The sequence below is a fragment of the Vigna umbellata genome, chromosome 4 (genome assembly GCF_029865625.1).
Source record: "Vigna umbellata cultivar VRB3 chromosome 4, Vumbellata_1.0, whole genome shotgun sequence".
Taxonomy (NCBI): domain Eukaryota; kingdom Viridiplantae; phylum Streptophyta; class Magnoliopsida; order Fabales; family Fabaceae; genus Vigna; species Vigna umbellata.
The window spans coordinates 47,035,651-47,058,902 of NC_142168.1; the positions used below are offsets into that span (position 1 = coordinate 47,035,651).

General features: G+C 45.0%; 3 protein-coding genes across 3 annotated transcripts; all 3 read left to right on the forward strand.

The window, feature by feature from the left end:
- The first annotated feature begins 372 nt into the window (after positions 1–372).
- On the forward strand, positions 373–3,096 carry LOC124847810 (uncharacterized). The gene is made up of 4 exons (XM_088112931.1): positions 373–1,528; positions 1,838–2,241; positions 2,341–2,484; positions 2,608–3,096. Exons 1-4 carry the CDS (start codon positions 373–375, stop codon positions 3,094–3,096), a joined length of 2,193 nt encoding a protein of 730 aa, XP_087969057.1.
- A 1,194-nt stretch (positions 3,097–4,290) lies between these two features.
- On the forward strand, positions 4,291–7,368 carry LOC148200400 (uncharacterized). The gene is made up of 2 exons (XM_088112932.1): positions 4,291–4,906; positions 7,280–7,368. Exons 1-2 carry the CDS (start codon positions 4,291–4,293, stop codon positions 7,366–7,368), a joined length of 705 nt encoding a protein of 234 aa, XP_087969058.1.
- A 6,146-nt stretch (positions 7,369–13,514) lies between these two features.
- On the forward strand, positions 13,515–14,762 carry LOC148200401 (uncharacterized). The gene has a single exon (XM_088112933.1). The coding sequence runs from the start codon at positions 13,515–13,517 to the stop codon at positions 14,760–14,762; it is 1,248 nt and encodes a 415-aa protein (XP_087969059.1).
- The last annotated feature ends 8,490 nt before the right edge of the window (positions 14,763–23,252 follow it).

A 23,252-nucleotide genomic window follows, 5' to 3' on the forward strand; every position in this document is an offset into this window, starting at 1 on the left:
GAGCGAGCGTCTTTCTTTTGTAGATGTACATATTTGGACGTTCGGTCAGTCTTTGTAAACCGTTCGTCCTCATTTCTTTTGTAAACGCTCGTTAATTTATATGAAAGGCCGTTCGGCCATTTATTTAAATCTGTTTCCTTCTCTTTTAAAACTGTTTTGAGTTATTGATACGTGTAATTATTCTAAGTATATGGTTGATGACTGTATAATTTTGGGATGTTACATTATTGGTATCAGAGCAGTTTTGTTCTATTAAGGACGCTGTAGGTTATGTGTGCATTGCGTTTTGCTGTGTGCTTATTGTATGTTTAATGAGTTACTGTTTTAACTCTTAGACATTTCTAACGTTCGTTTTCTCTGGTCCAGAAAACGATGGCGCCTAGATTACCTCCTCCACCGCAACCTAATGAACCTGACGCATCCAACAACACTAGGTTGCTGGAATCTGTAATTGAAAGGCAACAACAAAACGCTACATTAATGGAGCAAAACGCTGCTGCTCTACAGAGTTTGGAGGCTGCACGCATCAATTCTAAAGCCACGCAGAGGCAGCTAATGGAACTTATTGCTGCCACCAGGGGCACGCCAGGAGCGTCCTCTTCAAATGCTGTACATCATACCGAATGGAGTTTGGAGAGCTTTCTTCAACATCATCCGGCTAAATTCAGTGGGAAATGCCTCCCTGATGAGGCAGATCAGTGGCTGAGGGATATGGAGAGAATTTTTAATGCCAAAAGGTGCCCTGACGAGAATCGCTTGGCCTTCACAGAGTACCTTCTGACTGGGGAAGCGAGCCACTGGTGGGCGAGCGTGAAGGCATTATTGACGAACGCTCACAATCCTGTCACTTGGGAAGTTTTCAGAGGTAAATTTTATGAAGAGTACTTTCCGGATAGCGTCCGTTTTGCTAAAGAAGTGGAATTTTTACAACTGGTGCAAGGGGAAATGTCAGTTTCAGAATATACGAATAAATTCAAGCACTTGGTGAGATTTAACACTATGGCGACCAGTGAAGAATGGCAGTGTAGAAAGTTTGAAAATGGGTTGAGAAGTGATCTGAAGGTGTTGATTTCTAGCTTGTGCATTCGGTCATTCCCAGCCATGGTGGAAAGGGCCAAAGTGTTAGAGAAAAATATGGCTGAGGCGGAACAGCATAAGAAACAACAAGCGTCAAGGGGACCAATTCTGTCGAGGCCCAATCTGAACCGGAACAGGACACCGTACGCTCGTCCAGCACAGAATAGTGGGTCTCAAGCTTTGGTGGTTGCTGGACAATCTGGGCAACAGGGGTCGGTTAAATGTTTTCAATGTGGGGGACCACATTTCAGATCATCATGCCCTCAATTGGTTGGAGTGAAGTATTGTAATCGGTGCAGAAGAAATGTACATCTGGAGAGTGAATGTAATATGGGCGGACGCGCAGTGATGAGGCCGCCGAACGCTGGAAGGAATCAGCAAGGAAGAGGTGGACGAGCCCAAGCTGTTGGGCGTGTGTATGCGATCACTGGGGCAGAAGCAGCGAGCTCAGGTACGCTCGTCACTGGTACCTGCTTAGTTCGTGGAATTCATTGCTTTGTGTTATATGATTCGGGGGCAACACACTCCTTCATCTCGAAGGCGTGCGTTGATAAGCTGGGATTAATTGAGAGTGAAATGCAGTTTGATTTGCTGGTATCAACACCAGCAGCTGGGGAAGTTAGGACGTCTACCATGTGTGTTAGATGCCCTATTGAGGTAGAAGGACGTAGGTACAAGGTGAATCTCATCTGTTTGCCTCTCAAAGACTTAGAAGTAATTCTGGGAATGGATTGGCTGAATACCAATCGCATTCTCATAGATTGTGGAGCTAAGAAGTTGGTGTTTCCTGAAGAAGACGAGGATTATTTGGGTGTGACGCTCAGCCAGTTGAAAGAAGATATCATGGAGGGCGCTAGTTGCTTTTTGATCATGACGAATGAAGACAGAGGGGGTGCGGGTAAGAGTTTTGAACGTTCGTCCAATAAGTACACTGAAGGACGAACGGTGGTGGACGAATTTCCTGACGTCTTTCCGGATGAAGTACCAGGACTTCCTCCTGTTCGTGAAGTGGAATTCACGATTGATTTGGTAACGACCGCAGCTCCCATATCCGTTCAACCATACAGAATGGCACCTGCTGAATTGGTTGAGCTTAAAAAGCAAATTGAGGAATTGATGGACAAAAGGTTCATCCGTCCAAGCGTGTCACCTTGGGGAGCGCCTGTATTGTTGGTGAAAAAGAAGGATGGCAGCTCACGGCTATGCATTGATTATCGTCAATTAAATAAGCTGACCATCAAGAATAAATACCCACTGCCTCAGATTGACGATCTACTGGATCAATTGCATGGAGCGAACGTCTTCTCAAAGATTGATCTAAGATCAGGTTATCACCAGATTCGGGTTAAGGAAGGAGACATTCAGAAGACGGCCTTTAGATCTCGGTATGGACACTATGAGTATGTGGTCATGCCGTTCGGTGTGACGAACGCTCCAGCAGTCTTCATGGATTACATGAACAGGATCTTTAGGCCGTACTTGGACAAGTTTGTGGTGGTGTTCATTGATGATATTCTCATCTACTCCAAGAGTTGTGAAGAGCACGAAGAGCATTTGAGGTTGGTACTTGGAGTGTTGAGAGAAAAGGAGTTGTACGCTAAGTTGTCCAAGTGCGAATTCTGGATGAAGGAAGTGCAATTTTTGGGTCATGTAGTATCCGCTGGTGGAATTTCAGTTGATCCAGCCAAAGTACGAGCGGTCTTGGAATGGGAGAGTCCGCGCTCGATTACTGAAGTTAGAAGCTTTGTGGGGCTCGCGGGCTACTACAGGCGCTTTATAGAGGGGTTTTCTAAGATAGTAGCCCGATTGACCCAGCTGACCAGGAAAGATCACCCGTTCGCCTGGACCGATCGGTGTGAATCTAGCTTTCAAGAGCTGAAGCAGAAGTTGACGAGCGCTCCAGTTTTGGTAATTCCGGATACCGCTAAACCTTTCGAAGTTTACTATGACGCGTCTCACCAAGGTTTGGGGTGCGTTCTTATGCAAGAGAAGAAGGCAGTGGCGTACGCCTCTCGATAATTGAAGATACATGAGAGGAATTACCCAACGCACGACCTGGAGTTGGCAGCGGTCGTCTTTGCCCTGAAGATTTGGAGGCACTACTTGTATGGATCCGTTTTCCAAGTCTTCAGTGATCATAAGAGTCTCAAGTACCTCTTTGATCAAAAGGAGTTGAATATGAGGCAGCGGAGGTGGCTGGAATTCCTAAAGGATTATGACTTTGAGTTGCTTTATCATCCTGGTAAAGCTAACGTTGTGGCGGACGCATTGAGCAGGAAGGTGGTGCATGTCTCGTCCATGATGGTGCGTGAGATAAGTTTAGTGGAAAGCTTTAGAGACCAAAGGTTACAATTCGACTTGGAACCGGACAGCATCAAATGCTGTAACCTTAGGATATCCTGTGACGTGTTTGAACGAATCAGAATGAAGCAACTTGAAGATGAGGAATTAGTGAAGATAAGAGGCGCGCTCGGCACAGATCAAGCAAAAGAGTTCAATGCTGGGACGGACGGCCTACTACGCTATATGGGTAGGACGTGCGTTCCAAATGACGGAGATCTGAAGCGGATCATACTGGAAGAAGGGCATCACAGCCGTCTTAGCATGCATCCCGGCATGACTAAGATGTATCATGATCTCAAGCTGTCGTTTTGGTGGCCAGGAATGAAGAGCGATGTCGCACGTTTTGTGGCTTCATGCCTAACTTGTCAACGTGCCAAAGCTGAATATCAAAGACCGGGCGGCCTACTGCAACCTTTGGAAATTCCAGAATGGAAGTGGGACAGCATCTCAATGGACTTCGTGACACACTTGCCTCGCACATTCAAGAATCACGATTCCATTTGGGTAATAGTGGATCGTTTAACAAAGAGTGCTCACTTCCTACCAATCAACCTGAAGATGTCATTGACTAACTTGGCCAAGCTCTACATCAAAGAGATCGTTCGTCTGCATGGAGTGCCGTCCAGCATCATCTCTGACCGAGACACCAGGTTCACCTCTCGGTTTTGGCAGTCGTTGCAAAGCGAACTGGGCAGCAGACTCCAAATGAGTTCAGCGTATCATCCTCAGACGGACGGTCAATCCGAGAGAACGATCCAGACGCTTGAAGATTTATTGCGAACGTGCGTGCTCGATCACATGGGCGTTTGGGATGAAGTCATGCCGTTAGTGGAATTCACCTACAACAACAGCTTCCAGTCAAGCATTGGAATGGCTCCTTTTGAAGCTCTTTACGGACGCAAATGCCGCACACCACTTTGCTGGTTTCAAGAAGGAGAAAACGTATTAACAGGACCGGAGCTCGTTCAACAAACGACTGAAAAGGTGAAATTAATTCAAGAGAGGTTGAAGACGTCTAAGAGCAGGCAGAAGTCATATGCGGATAAGAGGAGACGACCTCTGGAGTTCAAAGCTGGCGATCATGTTTTTCTAAGGCTAAATCCAACTACTGGAGTAGGACGAGCGTTGAGATCAAAGAAGTTGTCTCCCAAGTTCGTAGGACCATATCAGATTTTGAGAAGGATTGGACCTGTTGCATACGAGCTATCCTTGCCTCCACAATTGTCCAACCTTCATCCAGTATTTCACGTGTCTCAACTCCGGAAGTACGTAGCTGATCCCTCGCACATATTGGAGCTGGAGGACGTTCGTCTTCGTCAAGACCGAACGCTGGAGATGAAACCGATTCGTATTGAAGACGAACGCACTAAGTTATACAAAGGGAAGGACGTTCGTTTGGTGAAAGTGGTGTGGGACGACAAGACTGGCGATTCTACTTGGGAAGTTGAGGATGCCATGAAGGACTTATACCCTCATCTATTCCCTGGTAAGTTTTTAATTTTCGAGGACGAAAATTTTTGTAGATAGGGGGATTGTCACGTCCCATTAATTACTCCGCTGAGTCACCACTGTGCTTCCATTAATGCACCGTGACACGCACACCCTTCCATTAAAACGCACTCACACTCACACTGCATGCATGCTGACAAGTGTCACTTTAGAACGTTCTAAAACGTTAATGGAATCCAAGTGGCAGTAGGCGGTTGGACGATTGTCCTGCGTGGGGAAAGAAATGATTTCTGAAAAACACTTTTCACATTCCTTTGCACACTTCGTCTTCCTCTCCGAACTCTTGCATTCCAAATTCTCTACCTTTTCTCTAGAAATCTTTCTTCTTCTCTCTTCTGCAACTCATCACCCTTTACTCCGTTCACGTTTCAGCACCGTGAGAAGCGTCCCTGCACCGTGAGCTTTCCATCAAACCGATTGGTTTTGGATTCTGAAACGGGTAAGTTTCACGTCCTCAACCACTCTTCATTTTCAACATGCAAGCCTCGTCTTAATCTGCATGCACCTTCTCTGAACCAGTATTGGTTTTTCTGTAATATTTTAGTTTGAGGAGTTTTGGGGTTTTGAACGTTAAGGGTAGAGGAGTGTACGGGAATCTTGTTTTCTCTCTGAAGAACGAACGCACGTTGATTAATCCGGGTAAGGGAAGCTTATTGGTTTAATTCATGTGATGTCTGTACTGCATGCGCGTATGTGATGCTTGAAAATATGATTTCTGATATCTGACTTTTGAGTATATGAATATGATTCTGAGATGATATATGAAAGTGTTGCATGTATGTACTGGGAACTGTACGTTTGTGTGTATGAATGTTCTGTAAATTTGTATGTAATGTGATCTTGATATTTGATGTTGGTATATGATTTTGATTCAAAGATTTAGAAGTATAGAGTATACTGTGAGATGATTAATTATATGAATGTAAGTTATACTGGAAAATGAGTTACTGTAAGATGATTTTGAATATGTAAAGACTATGAAAATGAACGTTCGTATCGATACGGTCATTTACCGTTCGGTAGTATTGGTAATTTCCTTGAAGTAGTTGAACCCTTTCATTTGGAAAGGATTCTCATTGAGGACGAACGCCCTCTTATATAGCTTTACGTTGTGCATTCGGCCAGATGTAAACATCATGAGTGTTGTGTGAGAATTGAGAAGCCTGATAATATCCCTTTGAACTATTAGTCAAATTACTAAAATATAAACTTTAAATATCTCATCTTATATAAATTCCAAATTTTTCTCTGATTCTGAATCCAGCTAAGAGCCTCGACCTAAAAACGTACGTCCTGAATGGCGCTCGGTCTTAGACCGAACGCTCGTCTTAAAAGTGTAAATGATAAGTAGCGCTCGGTCTGATATCGAACGCTCGTCTAAATGAGTATGTGATAAAGGACGCTCGGTCATATACCGAACGTTCGTTCCTTCTTTCATTTTCAACGAACGGTAACAGCGTTCGTCCAAAAGTTCTATTGACGTTCGTCCAAGTCCTCAGTGACGTTCGTCCAAAATTTCTTTAACTTCTATTTTCGCGTTCAGTCATTGACTAGCGATTTTGTCTCTTGAATTAAATCTTATCCAGTTTATTTACCTAAACTGCTTGTGATTTTCCTTATCCATTTGATTCGTTCAAGTGTCACTGAACTTAAATTTTTCTAAGTATTATTTGGATCGTACTAGAATCAGTTCATTTAACTGATTTGAAGGAGTCTTTATTGGTCTAGCTCTTGACGTTCGTCCTCGTTATGAAGGGGAGTGAACGTTCGTCTTTTTAAGAGAGTGGAACATAGAATGAAAATTTAATTAAGAGGATGAAATAAGAGGTGTGAACACTATGAGAACTGAAATTGTGATTTGTGTATTTGAACGAGCGTTCCAGGGTGGAACGACTCTTGGTTGGAAATTGAGATTTGTAAGTATGAACGTGGTAAGCTTAGATGGTGGTTCATCCTGATATTCCGTGAGTGCTCGTTCTCAAGTAGAGAGGAGTACGTCATGCGTGGGAATGGCAGGAGGTCTTGTCCATAACTGTAACTTGGACAAAAGACTAACCTCAGGTGGCTACTGATGAGCATTCCAGTTACCCCACCTGGGTGCACGGACGCCTTAGCTACACAGGATTCATACAGTCCGGACGGTCGGTCTAGTATCAGGATTTTTGGATGGAATTAATGTATGAATTGTATGTGTATGTTGTGAATGTACTTGCTGGAATTGATAAGCATGAACTGTATGTTTGACTTAAATTAAATTCAATAAGCTTACCCTTGCATTTTCCATTGTGTTGTCTTGTCTATGTATATCCGTCTTGTCAAATGCAATGATCATCCGTGTGGATGTGAGCAGAGGGAGATGCATCTTTGGAGCGAACACTTGAGGAGGAGATCATTGCTGAAGAAAACTTGGTGGAAGTTGAGGTGAAGGCCGAACCATGAATACGTTCGGTTTTAGTCAGTGTAAATAGGGTATCGAGCGGCTGTGAGCGAGCGTCTTTCTTTTGTAGATGTACATATTTGGACGTTCGGTCAGTCTTTGTAAACCGTTCGTCCTCATTTCTTTTGTAAACGCTCGTTAATTTATATGAAAGGCCGTTCAGCCATTTATTTAAATCTGTTTCCTTCTCTTTTAAAACTGTTTTGAGTTATTGATACGTGTAATTATTCTAAGTATATGGTTGATGACTGTATAATTTTGGGATGTTACATTTTCCAAAAATCATTTAGTTCGTTAAATATCTAGAACAATAGAATGCATGTTTTTAAAATTGTAAACTAAAATATATATTTTTTAAAATTCAAGGAATCAAAACAAAAATCATAAACTAAATACATATTTCAAAAATTTAATTTAATTATAAATTTTCGTGTATAATAAAAATGAGGGTTACTTAACGATGCAAATTTCACTTTTACGTAAATTTGAAAAAAATAAAAAAATTACATGAAATGAAGAAGTCATGTATTCCCAACAGGACTTCAAATTAAAAAGTTGTATACCTCTTACACCAATTTTATGCTGACACAGTTGAAAAGTGAGAGTCTTCAACTTCTCCAAATGTAATGTAATTGATTACAATGCATACGTAATACATTACATTAAGCTAATTACAAGTTACCAAGGGAGAGAGAGAGTCGGACAACACGATTCCAGGCTGAAAAGACGAGCTCGACCAGAATGATGTTTTCTTGGAGAAGTTGTTTCCTTGTATCCGGCCAGCATCTCATCAGACTTTCAATTACATCACTGAACCACCGATGTCTTCATTTGGAACAAATGGAACTAAGGATTTCCTGCCTCCGCCACCACCTGCTATCCCATCAGATGTAGTGCCTATCAAAATGGAGCCGGAGAAAAAGAAGGTCTAGCCAGGCGTGGCCTTGGCTCTAAAGGGATGAAATTCCAACTTCTCACTAATCACTTCTTTTTCTAAGGCACTACATCTGATGGGATAGCAGGTGGTGGCGGAGGCAGGGAATCCTCAATTTCATTTGTCGCAAATGAAGACATCTACTGCACAAACATTATACGATACGGGATTATATGACAGATAACATAGAATAATGTTTATATTTTGAGACTTCACTCAGAAAACTAATTAAATTTTCAGACATTGGCATCATGTTAATGAAAAAACGAATTGGTAAAATAAGGAGGTTGTTCTTCACTCACTGGAAAACCTACTGCACAACTGTAACATCCCGATTATATAATAATAAATATTACATAATAAAGACGTCATCATTCAAATATAGAGAACAGTCGAGTACGACGTGTAATTTAAGTACGAAATTACAGTCATCCAAAATAAAAGAAACTAAAAATTCAAAATTAAACAGTTTATAGGTTCGAACACTACACGTGTTCAGATAGGAAATTCCTAAGAAGACTACTCCACAACCTCGGTGTTCTCCAGCTCTTGTTCCAAAGGACTCTCCTCGACAGCATCTGCTCCCATCCAAGTGGATGATCATCGCCAAAGAAATATATCCAAACGGCACACAACACAAAACAATGCAAGGGTGAGCTAGATATAAAAAGCATGTCATACCAATATCACAGTTAACTTATGTTATCATACATAGAACAAATAAGACATACTCGTTAAACCACAAATCACACACTAACACATCATGCAAAAGTCCTCCAAACATGATAAATTGACCTCACAAGACTCATCTTTACACTCACATAGTCTGCTGGCACTCCCCAACACTATGCAAGGTAAATACACACGACTCATCTTTACACTCACATAGTCTGCTGGCACTCCCCAACACTATGCAAGGTAAATACACACGACTCATCTTTACACTCACATAGTCTGCTGGCACTCCCCAACACTATGCAAGGTGAATAAACACGATTCATCTTTGCACTCGCATAGTCTGCTGGCACTCCCCAACACTATGCAAGGTAAGCACACACGATTCATCTTTATACTCGCATAGTCTGTTGGCACTCCCCAACACTATGCAAGGTAAATACCCCAATCTATCTATGTCTAAATTCAAAGACTATAGACGAGGACCTCCCTCTACTCTCACCACTCACATTGTTCTTCTCTACTTGAGTATGAACAATGCTTTGAGTTTAGGGATAGACAAACCAAAATACAAAGTTCACTACAGTTATACAGAACAACAACACCACATATCACTTTCGTCCATCTCTCCTCGAGATGTCCAAATCCTACTCAAATTCGTTATTCATTTTCACAATCATATTATCCCAGTAATTTAGCATATATCATGCATTCACATACTTTCACATATTACAATAACCATTGCAAACACATAATTCAATTCCAGAGAAAATCAACTTAGAACTCAACATTATTTGTAGAACACTATTTATCCAAACACTATTCATCCGAACACTATTCATCCAAACACTATTCATCCAAACACTATTCATCCGAACACTATTCATACGAACACTATTCATCCAAACACTATTCATCCGAACACTATTCATACGAACACTATTCATCCAAACACTATTCATCCGAACGTTACGGGACGAGCGCCCTTTTCAAACACCAGGCCGAACGCTATTGGCCGAACACTAATTTGGACGGACGTCATCAATTCATGCCGAACGCTATAACCAGACGCCTCACTTAAATCCGATACTGGTTGGCCAAACGTTCAAAAAGGAACGCAATGCTAAATTCAGCACTACTGAGGCGAACGCTAATATCAAGTACTTAGGCCGAACACTAAAACCGAGCACCATGCTGGATTGAACACCTCACTCAAAATGGATACTCTTTGAACGAACGTTAAAATCAAACTCTTAGGCTTCATTGCTTGGACGAACGCTCAGAGACCAATTCTCATCAGAGACCGAACGCTGCTCATGGAGATTTCTATCTGAATATAACGTCATCGAAACCGAACGTTCGTTATGAACGATCACTAACTTAGAATAATTATTATCAAGGTTGAACGCTCGCTTCCTGGACTACCAAAATAAGAACGAACGTCTTCAATCACTAATTCACCAAAACGAACAAACGCCATTTCCAAGGCCGAACACTTTTTGGCCGAACGTCACCAAATAAACTTGACGAACGCTATCTCCAAACAACAGGCCGAACGTTCAGTAACAGACTTAAACCAATACCGAACGTACATAATCAGAATCAAGCCAAGACCGAACGCTCTCAATTAGAATATCTCATCCAAAACCGAACGTTCAATATTAAACATAAGAACATCAGATTTAAACCGAACACTATGATAACTAATTCACTAAAACGAACGTCCGAGCTCTTAAACTAAGAATGTCACATTATACTAATACCCAAAAACGAACGTCTTAGAATTCAAGCTTGATACTACTAAATTATGTCAAACGCTATAGTTATCAATTTCACAACGAACGCTCAAGATTGAAAATTATGCATACCCATTTAAGAACGAACGCTCAAATTCCATTATACACTCATGCGAACGCTCTAAATTACTATTAGAGATTACTTAACTAAAACCGAACGCTATCATTATTAAGAGCGTACGCTACACTTATAGGAAGGACGAACGCTACACTTATAGGATGAACGCGAACGTTCGTCAAAATGAAAACCGAACGCTCAGCGTTTTTCTGTCGAACAAGTTGGACGAACGTACTAATATGTCCGATTCGGGCGAACGCTCAGAACAATACCGAACGTTCAGAAATTTCTCTAATTTGGACGAACGTTCAGAAAATAACCGAATGTTCATAAATTTGGTCGAGCCATTTGGACGAGCGTCCTATTTGGCTCATCAATTTGGACGAACGCGCAACTGCAGAATTCTGCAGAATCTCAGGTTTTCCAGAAATCCAGAAAACTCCATTGTTCATCCCAAAATGCCCAGATTTACTTCAAAGATAATAAAATTTAACAATCAAACAAACAAAATCTAGCTCCCCTTACCTCTTGAAGACTTCCTTGAATCTTGAAATGCAGTATGCGGATCTCCTTCCAACTCCTTCAATCTACCAACTCTTCTCCTTAAGAAGTAGAACCCGTGAACTCCCCAGCTTCTCCCTTCCTTCCTTAGTGTTGTGCCCACGGATGATGGAGATGCTGGTGTTCCTTAGTGGTTTGAGCACTTCAAAGTGGGGAGACCTACCACCATCAGCTGCACCACTCTGCACAGGGAGTCCATCCATTTTCTCAACGTGCAGCCGCCCCTTTCCACTTCTAGGAACGTGCCTCCCTTCCTCCACCACTTTCTTCTTTTAAAATAAAACTCAGTCCTTACAGCCGCTCCCTTCCACTTCCAGGAACCTTCCTCCCTTCCTCCACCACTTTCCTCTTTTAAAATAAAAAGGACACTCGGTCCTTACAACAACCACAGCTAGCTAATAAGAGAAGGAGAAAGGGCATTTAGTTTGTGTCTGAAAGTAAGATTTCTCCATTTGCATGGCTTCTCAGTGTGAGAGTGTTGCTACTTAACCCATTTCATTCTCTCTGGTAAGGGCTTCTGGGCGATCCCTACCACCACAAGGGGCAATCCAGACTATCTGTGATCCATTCCTGTACCAAAAGTCCAAGATGACAGACATTTCACCAATTAATAACCATTACATACAAAAAATACTATCTAAAGTAAACATGTCCACTACTGTTACTTCCTCTTTCTTTTATGATCTAAAAACGGAACTCAATTTGATGATTCAGAAATGATTCTTTGACACGGTTAAAGCAAATTACATTCATTTGACACGCGGTGGGACCCGATAACTGTCAACATCATGAAGGCTAGCTTGGTCATTTCAGTTTATGGGCTGGTGCTGAGTTGGCTTGTAAAAACGTAAATAAAACGTTGCGTTTCAGTTGCTGGCTTAGGATCGTGTGTGGGATTTCAAATTTCGGGATTTCAAATTTCGAAAGTTCGAGCTAGGGTTAGGATTGAGAGAGAACGAGAGATAACGAGAGAACGAGAGAGATCGAGGGAGAAAAAAAAAGGAGAACTCCATTGCTGCCACCGGAGCCTGGACGTGATCGGAAAAGTTTGTACCAGCGAAGGTGTAGCCGAAGGCAAAGTTCGTACCGGACGTGATCGATTTGGAGCGCGGAAGGTTTGTCCCCTTTCTAATTTCTCCCCTTTGTACCGTTTGAAGAATATAAAGTATGAGTTTGTTCTTCGTTTCTTCTTTTCTCATAATTTGTCTATCTTTCTTTTTATTTTTGGTTTATTTTCGGAAACCCTAGACTAAAGGGGGAAATGTCGTGAGAGATAAAATTTTGGATTGGGCAAACCTGTAGGATTATTTACTGTCTGTACCATAGGATACCCAACGGTCAACCAGTAACAACCACTGAAGGTTACTGTAATGACGTTCGACCACACAGCTTGGTCGATCACTTGATAACCAACCGTAATAGCTTACGACCACGTGACGCTCTCGACCATTTGAGGCTCGACAGCCGCATAAGCGATGTCGCGACATGAAAACATACGTCCGACACGTCATCCACCTAGGTCGACACGAATGATGATCGACATACAGAGGCTCGACAGACAACCGCATAAGCGATGTCGCGACATGAGACATATGTCCGACACGTCATCCACTTAGGTCGACACGAATGATGATCGACATACAGAATGTGACACCGTGATCTAGCAGTTAAGCAGTTACACACCTTGACTGAATAACACCGCGAATCACGACCATATATCGTGGAAATAATTGACTCAGTAATAGCGCACAATTCGACGGTTACAACTTCCACTTCAGTAACTGACCGGATTTTCAGGTAAACGGTTTATTATGTTAATTTAAATATACGAAGCACACCAGAAAAAAGGTACGTTTTTCCCCTAAGAGAAAATTGATTGAGATTTCTCATATTTCGAACAACACCCCTGTTGACTTGAGCGTCGGAGTGCCTTTGCAGGTACCCAGCCCACTTTGCTTACGAAGATCCGAGAAGAGAAAGAGAAATATAACACAGTGAAGCCAGCACCAGAGAGAAGGGAGCAAGGTTGTTAGGTTCGTATCTTGGTCTCTACATCCCTACTGAAACATTTTGGCGCCCACCGTGGGGCCCGAGATTACTATCCCAACAACGACCACCGGAACAATGGAAAATTCCGATACGCACGATTTGATCAGGCAATTGCAAGCGCAACTTGAGGCACAGGCACAAACCATGCAGGAGATTCAGCGTAAACACGCAGAGGAGATGGCGGCACTGCGAGCACAGATCCCAACGCCAGAGTTATCTGCTTCCAACAGACAGGAAGATAACGAGGCCAGCCATCATGGGGAAGCCTCCCAACGGGCCGGTGGAGGAAGGAGGGGGCCTACTCCTATGCGCCTCACTAACCTGCTTCCATTCACAGAAGCCATCATGCAAGCAAACATGCCGGACAAGCCTCCTCCAACTCTGGAACGCTACAATGGCTCTGAAGATCCTGATGACCATCTACGCAATTTTATAGATGCCATGGCATTCTATACCGATAGCGATCCGGTGATATGCAGAGCTTTCTCCTTATCCCTCAAGGGGGAAGCTCTGGAATGGTTCCATAAACTTCCCCGATATTCCATAGATTGCTTCGCAACCGTCGAATCTTTATTCCGGAAACAGTACGCGGCAAATAAAAAACCGGCGATGACTGCTACTGAGCTTGTCCATACCAGACAGGAAAAGGATGAGACCTTGAAAGCTTTCATGCAGCGGTACATCGAGACAGCCCGGCGAGTGCCGGACATAACTCCTACTTTCATCATCAGCAATCTGTCGTCCTGCTTAAAGCCGGGGCAATTTTCGGAACAATTATATGCTGACCCTCCAGCATCCATGGAAGAATTACAATCTACTGTGGCAAAATTCATCCGCATTGAAGACCACCGTAATGCCAGAAAGAAGCACCACCAAGATGCCCCCAATCAGGAGACAAGAAAACCAGCGAAACGACCCCCCAACGACTACAGGCCAGACCGAGTACCTCGGAAGGAGTCGGGGTGGACATCTAAATACGATCGTTACACGGCCCTCAACGCACCAAGGACGAGGGTACTGGAAGAGGCCTTACACGCCGAACTTCTCACCGTGCGGCGAAAAGTCACTCCCAAGAATGCGGATAACAGCAAAACCTGCCGGTTCCACATGAACCATGGGCACGACACGGAAGAGTGCAACATGGTAAAAGACGAGTTAGAACGACTCATTCGGGCAGGTTATCTCCAGAACTATGTCAAGGAGAGAGTTTCCACTAGAGCAACAACTCCTCGCCGAAGAGACCCTCCTAGGCGAAGTCCCCAACGATCACCCCCAGGGATGATCGACACCGCAGGCGGTCGCGCAGTCCGCCTCGACGCATAGAGAGAGAACGCTCAGTCCGAGGCCGCATCGACACCATATCTGGTGGCTTCGCTGGAGGAGGTGTGTCGGCTTCGGCGAGGAAGCGACATTTGAGACAATTGAAGTCGGTCCATATGGTCGAGCGGCAGGCTCGGTCGATCCCCGACATTACGTTCACCAACGCTGACTTCCATGCACCCGACCCCGACCATGACGATCCTATGGTCATCACGGCTAACATAGCTCGCTATGATGTCAGCAAAGTCCTCGTCGATCAAGGAAGTTCAGTCAATATCTTGTACTGGTCCACCTTTCAGAAAATGGACCTATCCGAGGATCTCATCGCCCCGTTTAACGAGCAGATTGTCGGATTCTCAGGGGAAAGAGTAGACACCAGGGGATACCTTGACCTACGGACTCGGCTCGGAACAAGTCGAGAAGCTCCTGAGCTTCGGGTCCGATTTCTTTTGGTCGAGGCAAACACGTCGTACAATGCTCTGCTAGGACGACCTTGCCTGAATGCGTTCGGGGCAATAGTATCTACTCCCCACCTCGCCATGAAGTTCCCGACAGATCATGGTACTGTTTGTACCGTCAGAGCCGATCAGCAAACAGCCCGACAATGTTATGTCGCCGGGCTAAAAGTCACCCCTTTTGTTCCATCCAAAAGGGCAAGAAGAGTCGAGGCAGCAGCAGTTGACTTAGACCCCCGGACCAATGTAGACGAACGTCTTCATCCGCAAGGCGAAGTCAAACTCCTATCCCTGACGAATGAGCGTCTAAAACCACCAGCATTGGCGGAGACCTTCCCTTGGGCGAGGAACACGCCCTAGGTCATATACTGCGAACCAATGCAGACTTATTCGCATGGACAGCCGCTGACATGCCAGGAATCCATCCAGGGGTTATGGCTCACAGGTTGTCAATCTTCCGGGAGGCACGACCAGTCGCCCAGAAGAAGCGAAGGTTCGGAGAGGAAAAGCGTCAAGCCATCCAGGTTGAAGTCGACAAGTTGATGAACGCCCGATTCATCAGGGAGTTAACGTACACTACGTGGCTCAAACGTAGTTATGGTCAAGAAGTCGAACGGTCAATGGCGGATGTGTGTCGATTTCACTGACCTCAACAAGGCATGCCCTAAAGACTCGTATCCCCTGCCCAGCATCGATCGCCTCGTAGATGGAGCTTCGGGTCATGTCGTATTAAGTTTTCTAGACGCGTACTCGGGGTACAACCAGATCCCTATGTATCACCCTGATCAAAGCAAAACAGCCTTCATCACCGAACGCGCCAATTACTGCTACGAAGTAATGCCGTTTGGATTGAAAAATGCCGGGGCCACTTATCAACGCCTCATGGATAAAGTCTTCCATCATCAGATAGGACGTTGTATGGACGTGTATGTTGACGACATGGTCATTCGCAGCAATTCTGTGGAACAGCACCTGCAGGATTTGAAGGAGGTCTTCGGCCAATCCGACGGTATAGCATGCGCCTCAATCCTTCCAAATGTACTTTCGGCGTCCCCGCCGGAAAGTTCTTAGGATTCATGCTCACACGTCGAGGCATCGAAGCCAACCCCGACAAGTGCAGGGCGGTACTAGACATGTCTTCTCCAAAGACCCTGAGGGAGGTACAACGTCTAGTGGGTCGCCTCACCGCCCTATCCAGATTTATTCCAAAGCTGGCTGAACACATCAAACCCATCCTTAGGAATTTGAAAAAGGGTTCCCCGCAACACTGGGACGATGATTGTGAGACTGCATTCAACACCGTCAAACACATCTTAACCAGTCCTCCCGTTATGGCTCGGCCGGACGAGGGATCCGACTTGCAGCTGTATATCTCAGCTTCCCAGCATGCCGTTAGTGCAGCCTTGGTACAGGAAGCACCCTCCCTCAAGTTAATATATTTTACCAGTCGTACGTTGCAAGGGGCAGAGGAGCGATATTCTCGAATTGAGAAGTTCGCATTGGCCCTTCTCACCGCCTCTAGACGACTTCGCCCATACTTCCAGAGCCATCAGGTGGTAGTCCGCACAGATCACCCCATAGCCAAGATCCTCCGCAGACCAGACTTGGCAGGAAGAATGGTCGCCTGGTCAGTCGAACTATCTGAGTTCGGACTCCGTTACGAGCCACGTGGGTCTATCAAGGGCCAACATTTGGCAGATTTCGCATCTGAGCTCATACCTGCCCAAGAGACTCACGACAACGTGGCTACTCAGCGTCGACGGCTCTTCCGACAAAAAGGGGGGAGGAGCCGGCATCGTCCTAGAAGGGCCTGATGGTTCAGTTATAGAACAAGCCATCATATTCAACTTTCCAGTTAGCAACAACCAGGCCGAGTACGAAGCCCTGATCGCCGGATTATCCCTGGCCAGAGAGTTCTCGGTCGAGCATTTAGATGTCGAATGGACTCGAAGTTGGTCGTCAGCCATGTGAATGGAGTCTATCAAGTCAAGGACAATCAGCTGTTACGTTACTTCCACACGGTTCAGACCTTACTCCGACATTTTGCCGAAATTAATATCCTCCATATACCCCGGGAGCAAAACGCAAGAGCAGCCTTTTGTCTAAAACTCATTGTAAAGAGCGAGCACAGTTATCCTCAGTCATTCGGATGACACTCGACCGTCCTGTGGTGGAAGCTTTCGTCACCAATGTGTCACCACCTATGACAGACTGGCGACAGAACATCAAACATCTCATGGACGGCAGGAGAAAGGAGATAACATCACCGTGGCTGATTCCAAACGCATTGCGCGTTTTTTGTGTATAGGTGACGACCTCTATCGTCGCGGCCACAGCACTCCTCTGCTGAAATGCATCTCAGAAGAGGAGGCGGACTATGTACTGCGTGAATTGCACACCGGAATATGTGGTTTCCACTCTGGCAAACGCACCCTGAGAGCACGTGTACTCCGTGCAGGGTACTACTGGCCTACGCTCGACCACGATTGTGAGGCTTTCGTCAAGAAGTGTTTCTCCTGTCAAGCACATGGTCACGACATACGTGCACCTCCCGAAGATTTGCATAATATGTTTCTCCTTGGCCATTCGCCCAATGGGGTCTCGACATAGTGGGACCTCTGCCGATCGCCAAAGCCAAAACAAGTTCCTCTTAGTGGCGGTCGATTATTTCACAAAATGGATAGAAGCTGAACCACTATCTGTCATCAGCGCCCAACGAGTGCAGAAATTCATTTGGCGTCTCATCTGTCGGTTCGGTCTCCCTCAGAAGATCATCACCGACAATGGTCGCCAATTCATCGAACGCAAGTTGGAGATTTCCTTAGCAATTTAGGCATTAAGCATGTCACCTCATCAGTCGACATCCTCAAACAAACGGCCAAGCCGAAGCCGCAAACAAAGCAGTTCTGACAGAGCTAAAAAAGCGACTCGGTGACGCCAAGAGTTTATGGGTGGAGGAGCTACCAGAAGTCCTTTGGGCATACAGATGCACTCCCCATGGATCTACCGGGGAGACGCCCTTCAACTTAACCTACGGCACTGATGCCATGCTCCCAGTCGAGGTAGGCGAGCCCTCATTGAGACGCCAAATCACTGATATGTCGCTTAATGAAGAGCAGTTACGGACGAATCTCGACGTCCTTCCTGAACGTCGAGAGGTTGCCACCATCCGCGCTGAGGCCCAGAAGCGCATGCTCTCTCGACGATACAATACCAAGGTCAAGCCCGAGCCTTCAAAAGTGGCGATTTGGTGTGGCGAAAGCGGGGAGAGGCTCGGAAGAATCGAGCCCATGGCAAGCTTGCAGCTAACTGGGAAGGACCCTTTCGGGTCGCAGAGAACATGTTGAACGGCGCATATCGCCTCCAGCTTCTTGATGGACGACCAGTCCCCAATACCTGGAACGCCACCCACCTCAAACATTACTTTAGTTAATGTCTTGTTCATTCTTTTTACAACACTATCGAATTCAGTTATCGAATAAAGATTACATTTCATCATGTTATTGTTTAGATTCATTTATCACTGTGCTAATGTCGAGTCCCAGGCTTGTCGTACCGGACCCTTCTACACACAAAGGGCTTAAGAGCACACTCACTGGTAGATGTTCACCCTTGAACACCCAGTACGTTCGGGATACACTCCCATTGGTCGATGTTCACCCTTGAACACCCAATATGCTTGGGATACACTCCCTCGGGTAGATGTTCACCCTCGAACACCCCATATTCTCCTCACTCGACTATCGCACTCGACTGTCCCACGACACGTTACCAGTGTACTCGACACTCACACTTAACGATCACTACAAATAAGTGGCAGAATAAAACAAACTGCAATATCGCCACACATGCAAAACGCCTTCTGTTTCAACGTCAAGCATTCATGTATTATCAAATTTCAAGATAATAGTCATCAACAAAATACCCAAGTATGTATGTACAAATCCTTACTACATCCTAATCTATTACAATTTTAGATGTATCGCCTTCAACCCCCCAAACCGTTTCAGCACTCTCCTAGGGGCATTGGCTCAGACCCTCCGTTGCTCGTTCGGGCTCGTTGTTGGCGACCACCTCCTCATCCTCTTCCCCCTCGAGGACAGCGTCCTCCGGAATTTCTTTCAAGGGCTTCAGCTGACCTTCATGCACATCCTTACGGACGTCAAATTCAGCTCCCTTGGTCGATACCTGAAGCAAGTGCCCGACTTGCCTCAAGCCTTCCTGAAGCCTTTCTTATGTTCATCCATGACCGCATCCTTCAGCTCCTCGATCAACTCCTTGTGCTCAAAGATTTCTACCTTCAGCGCATTTCTCTCTCGGGCCACTATCAGCATCGAGTTCTTCGCTTGATCCAGATCCCTCGCCATCTGATCGCGTTCTTGTTGGAGGACCACCCCAGCTTCCCGAGTCTTATTCCACCGTGCCTCACCCTCCTTCAACATTTCTTCAGCACGCTTCTGCTTAACCTCACAGCCAGCATGGACCTCGGCAAGCTCTTTCAGTTGAGCACGCACCTTTTCTAACTCAGACCGCATCTGACCCCTATCCGAAGCATACGCCAGATGCCAAGCCAGCGCTTGGGCTCGTGTATTCATCTCCAGCAAGCTATCAGCAATTTGTTGCTCGCTCATGTTCTCGATCACCTTCTTCTCTGAAGCATCCAGGTTGAGGTCCACTCTGTGACCCGGCATGAAGGCGCGATCCCATATGCCCAGCGGAAGGGGACGTTCAGTGTCTTCAACCACTTCCTTACTTTTCTTTGACGCCTCGCGGTTAGGGTCGACTGTCTTGGCTTTCCTTTTGCGCACAAGGGGCACCTCAACTTGTGTTGTCTCCCCAACCGACGCCACTGCGACTGGAGGTGGACCAGATGGTGGCACCTGGGAGCGTTGTTGCTCAACAGACGACCCTGGCCGATTACCTTCATCCCTCTCGCTATCAATGCTCTGAAACCAACTGATACCCCTACCTTTCCTTCCCATTATCTCTGCAAACACAAACATCCACCCACATTGGTCAGCAATAACATAACAATTTACAAAAGTAGTAGGTAAAGACACATACCAAACACCCTCGCCCCCGCGTCATCGAACTCGAGGCAATCTATAATCTGACGTGAAGAGAAGGGGCGGGGCAACGAGGTCAACACACTCAAAGCCTCCAACTCTTCAATCGTCATCTTATCCTCCGGCCACGAGGTAAATTTCAGAGGCTCCTGTGTCCAATATAAGGGAAATCTGGGATTCCCCTCACCATCAAAAAAGAACCGTCGACCAGCATCGGTGATCGACACCTTAAAAAAATTTTCCTTAAAACCCCTATACGATTGCAGGTAAAGCTCTAACATTGCGTTACCTGGTTCTGAAATCAGTGACACCCACCCCTTCGTCGCAAGCGGGCGACATCTAAAGAAGTACAAAAACAAGCCTACAGTAGGCCTAATTCCTAACACCCCACACAACACTCCGAAGGCCTGTACATATCCCCAACTATTGGGATGCAGTTGGCTAGGTGCAACATTCAAGGTTCGCAAAACATCTATTTGGAAAGTGGTGAACGGCAACCTTACATACAAATCGTAGAATAACGCAGCATAACAGTAAAAAAATTCATCAGCAGCATTCTCCCTCCCATGACAAACCCTCTCATCCTCCCGACACGCTACCAATTTCACACAAGTCTGATACCCTAGGGTCCTCAACACACAACTATTCTCAATCCAATCCATAAGGATGGCCCTACTCCTAAATTGACTCCTCAGTTCCTTTACCTCACGCGCCGCCCAGGCGTATTCATCTCCGCTAATCAGAGATATCATGCGTCCCCCTGGACCCTCACCACATACGTTTCCATATACAAAAGCTCTCTCCCCATACGGTACTGTAGTAATTGCGGCACATTCCACCGTAGATGACGGCCCCGGCGTTTCACCCCCAGTATCCTGCCCCCTCCCTTCCATGATCAATAGTAAGTACACTAAGACGAAAGAGATTTTAAGGTTACCTGGTTGATTCTCGTAGTAACGCAGGCAATGAGACTGACGGAAGAAGAAGCACTCTCGCTAGCCGTACACGCTCTCAATGTCTGATTTTCTGCAAATGTGACCCTAAACCCCTTCTGAATCGTGCTGAAGAAGCCAAAACGGTTTATTCGTCAAGCGCCGTAGGATTCTTTTGATCTAACGGCTACTAATTCGCGTCTCGTCACTTCCCTAAAGGAGCGGGAAAACCCTAAAATTCGTAACGCCGTAGCCAGCTGTCATCCACGTTTTATCCACGTCTCCTCATTTTCTCAACGACTCCTCGTCTACTCCACGTCTCCTCGTTTTCTCCACCTCCCCTCGACTCTCCAAACAATATTCAAAGTCCTTCGTAACTTTGTCACCCATATACTCGGACTTGGGGGGCATGTACCATAGGATACCCAACGGTCAACCTGTAACAACCACTGAAGGTTACTGTAATGACGTTCGACCACACAGCTTGGTCGATCACTTGATAACCAACCGTAATAGCTTACGACCACGTGACGCTCTCGACCATTTGAGGCTGGACAGCCGCATAAGCGATGTCGCGACATGAAACATACGTCCGACACGTCATCCACCTAGGTCGACACGAATGATGATCGACATACAGAGGCTCGACAGACAACCGCATAAGCGATGTCGCGACATGAGACATATGTCCGACACGTCATCCACTTAGGTCGACACGAATGATGATCGACATACAGAATGTGACACCGTGATCTAGCAGTTAAGCAGTTACACACCTTGACTGAATAACACCGCGAATCACGACCATATATCGTGGAAATAATTGACTCAGTAATAGCGCACAATTCGACGGTTACAACTTCCACTTCAGTAACTGACCGGATTTTCAGGTAAACGGTTTATTATGTTAATTTAAATATACGAAGCACACCAGAAAAAAGGTACGTTTTTCCCCTAAGAGAAAATTGATATAGATTTCTCATATTTCGAACAACACCCCTGTTGACTTGAGCGTCGGAGTGCCTTTGCAGGTACCCAGCCCACTTTGCTTACGAAGATCCGAGAAGAGAAAGAGAAATATAACACAGTGAAGCCAGCACCAGAGAGAGAGGGAGCAAGGTTGTTAGGTTCGTATCTTGGTCTCTACATCCCTACTGAAACACTGTCCTTAGTGTTTTTGGGCTTGCTTTGGTTATTTGCAAAAGGGAATATTGCAATAAATGGATAAAGTGTGAGATGATTAGAAGAAATGGAAAAAGGGTAGTGGCGATGGAGAGCTAGAGAGTGAAAAAGTTCCACGAAATCAGAGGGAATAGTGATTGGAATAGTTTGCAAAATGGCACCCACCCAGCACGGTTATTCTGCTCAGCAGCAGCACGAAATGCAATGCAAACGTTTCTAACTGTCTTCGCGCCAATGCTGGAGCTACTTCCCATGAACTGATTCAAATGATTCCCCTTTTTCTTATAGTCCGAAAACTCCCTGTCCATGCTGCATTCACTCCCTCTATGTTCCTTCATTATTTTCTGTTTGATGATATTTTTTTTGCGTTAGAAAAAGGGAAATATTGTCATGAGAGTTGAACATCAGTTGAAGGTGTCCTGAATTTTTCATACATTTGCTTCTGGCACCATTTTATTTTTAATTTATGTATTGTATATGTTATTTACCAACATCTAATGTTTTTTACTCAGTGATAAATTTGCTTTGGAATCCATCACATATATTTTATTTCTATCACTACTAGGTTGCCCTTTCTTGGTCAGTTGTATTAGCATTGTGCATTGTGCCCTCTTTGCCCCTAGATATATTGCGTGATTATGTTGTTTGTGGTTTGTATATGGTGTTTGGCCACTGTTATTTTTAACTCCTTAGATTTTACAATATTAGGTTGGAATGATAAATACTGTTACCAAACTGAAATGTTATTTTGAATTATGTTAACTGTTCTATTTTTTGATGAATAGAGGTTGAATATATGAAGCATTTGTAATTGTTATTGAGATGTTATTTTTCCTGGTTCATTGAATTTGATTTGGG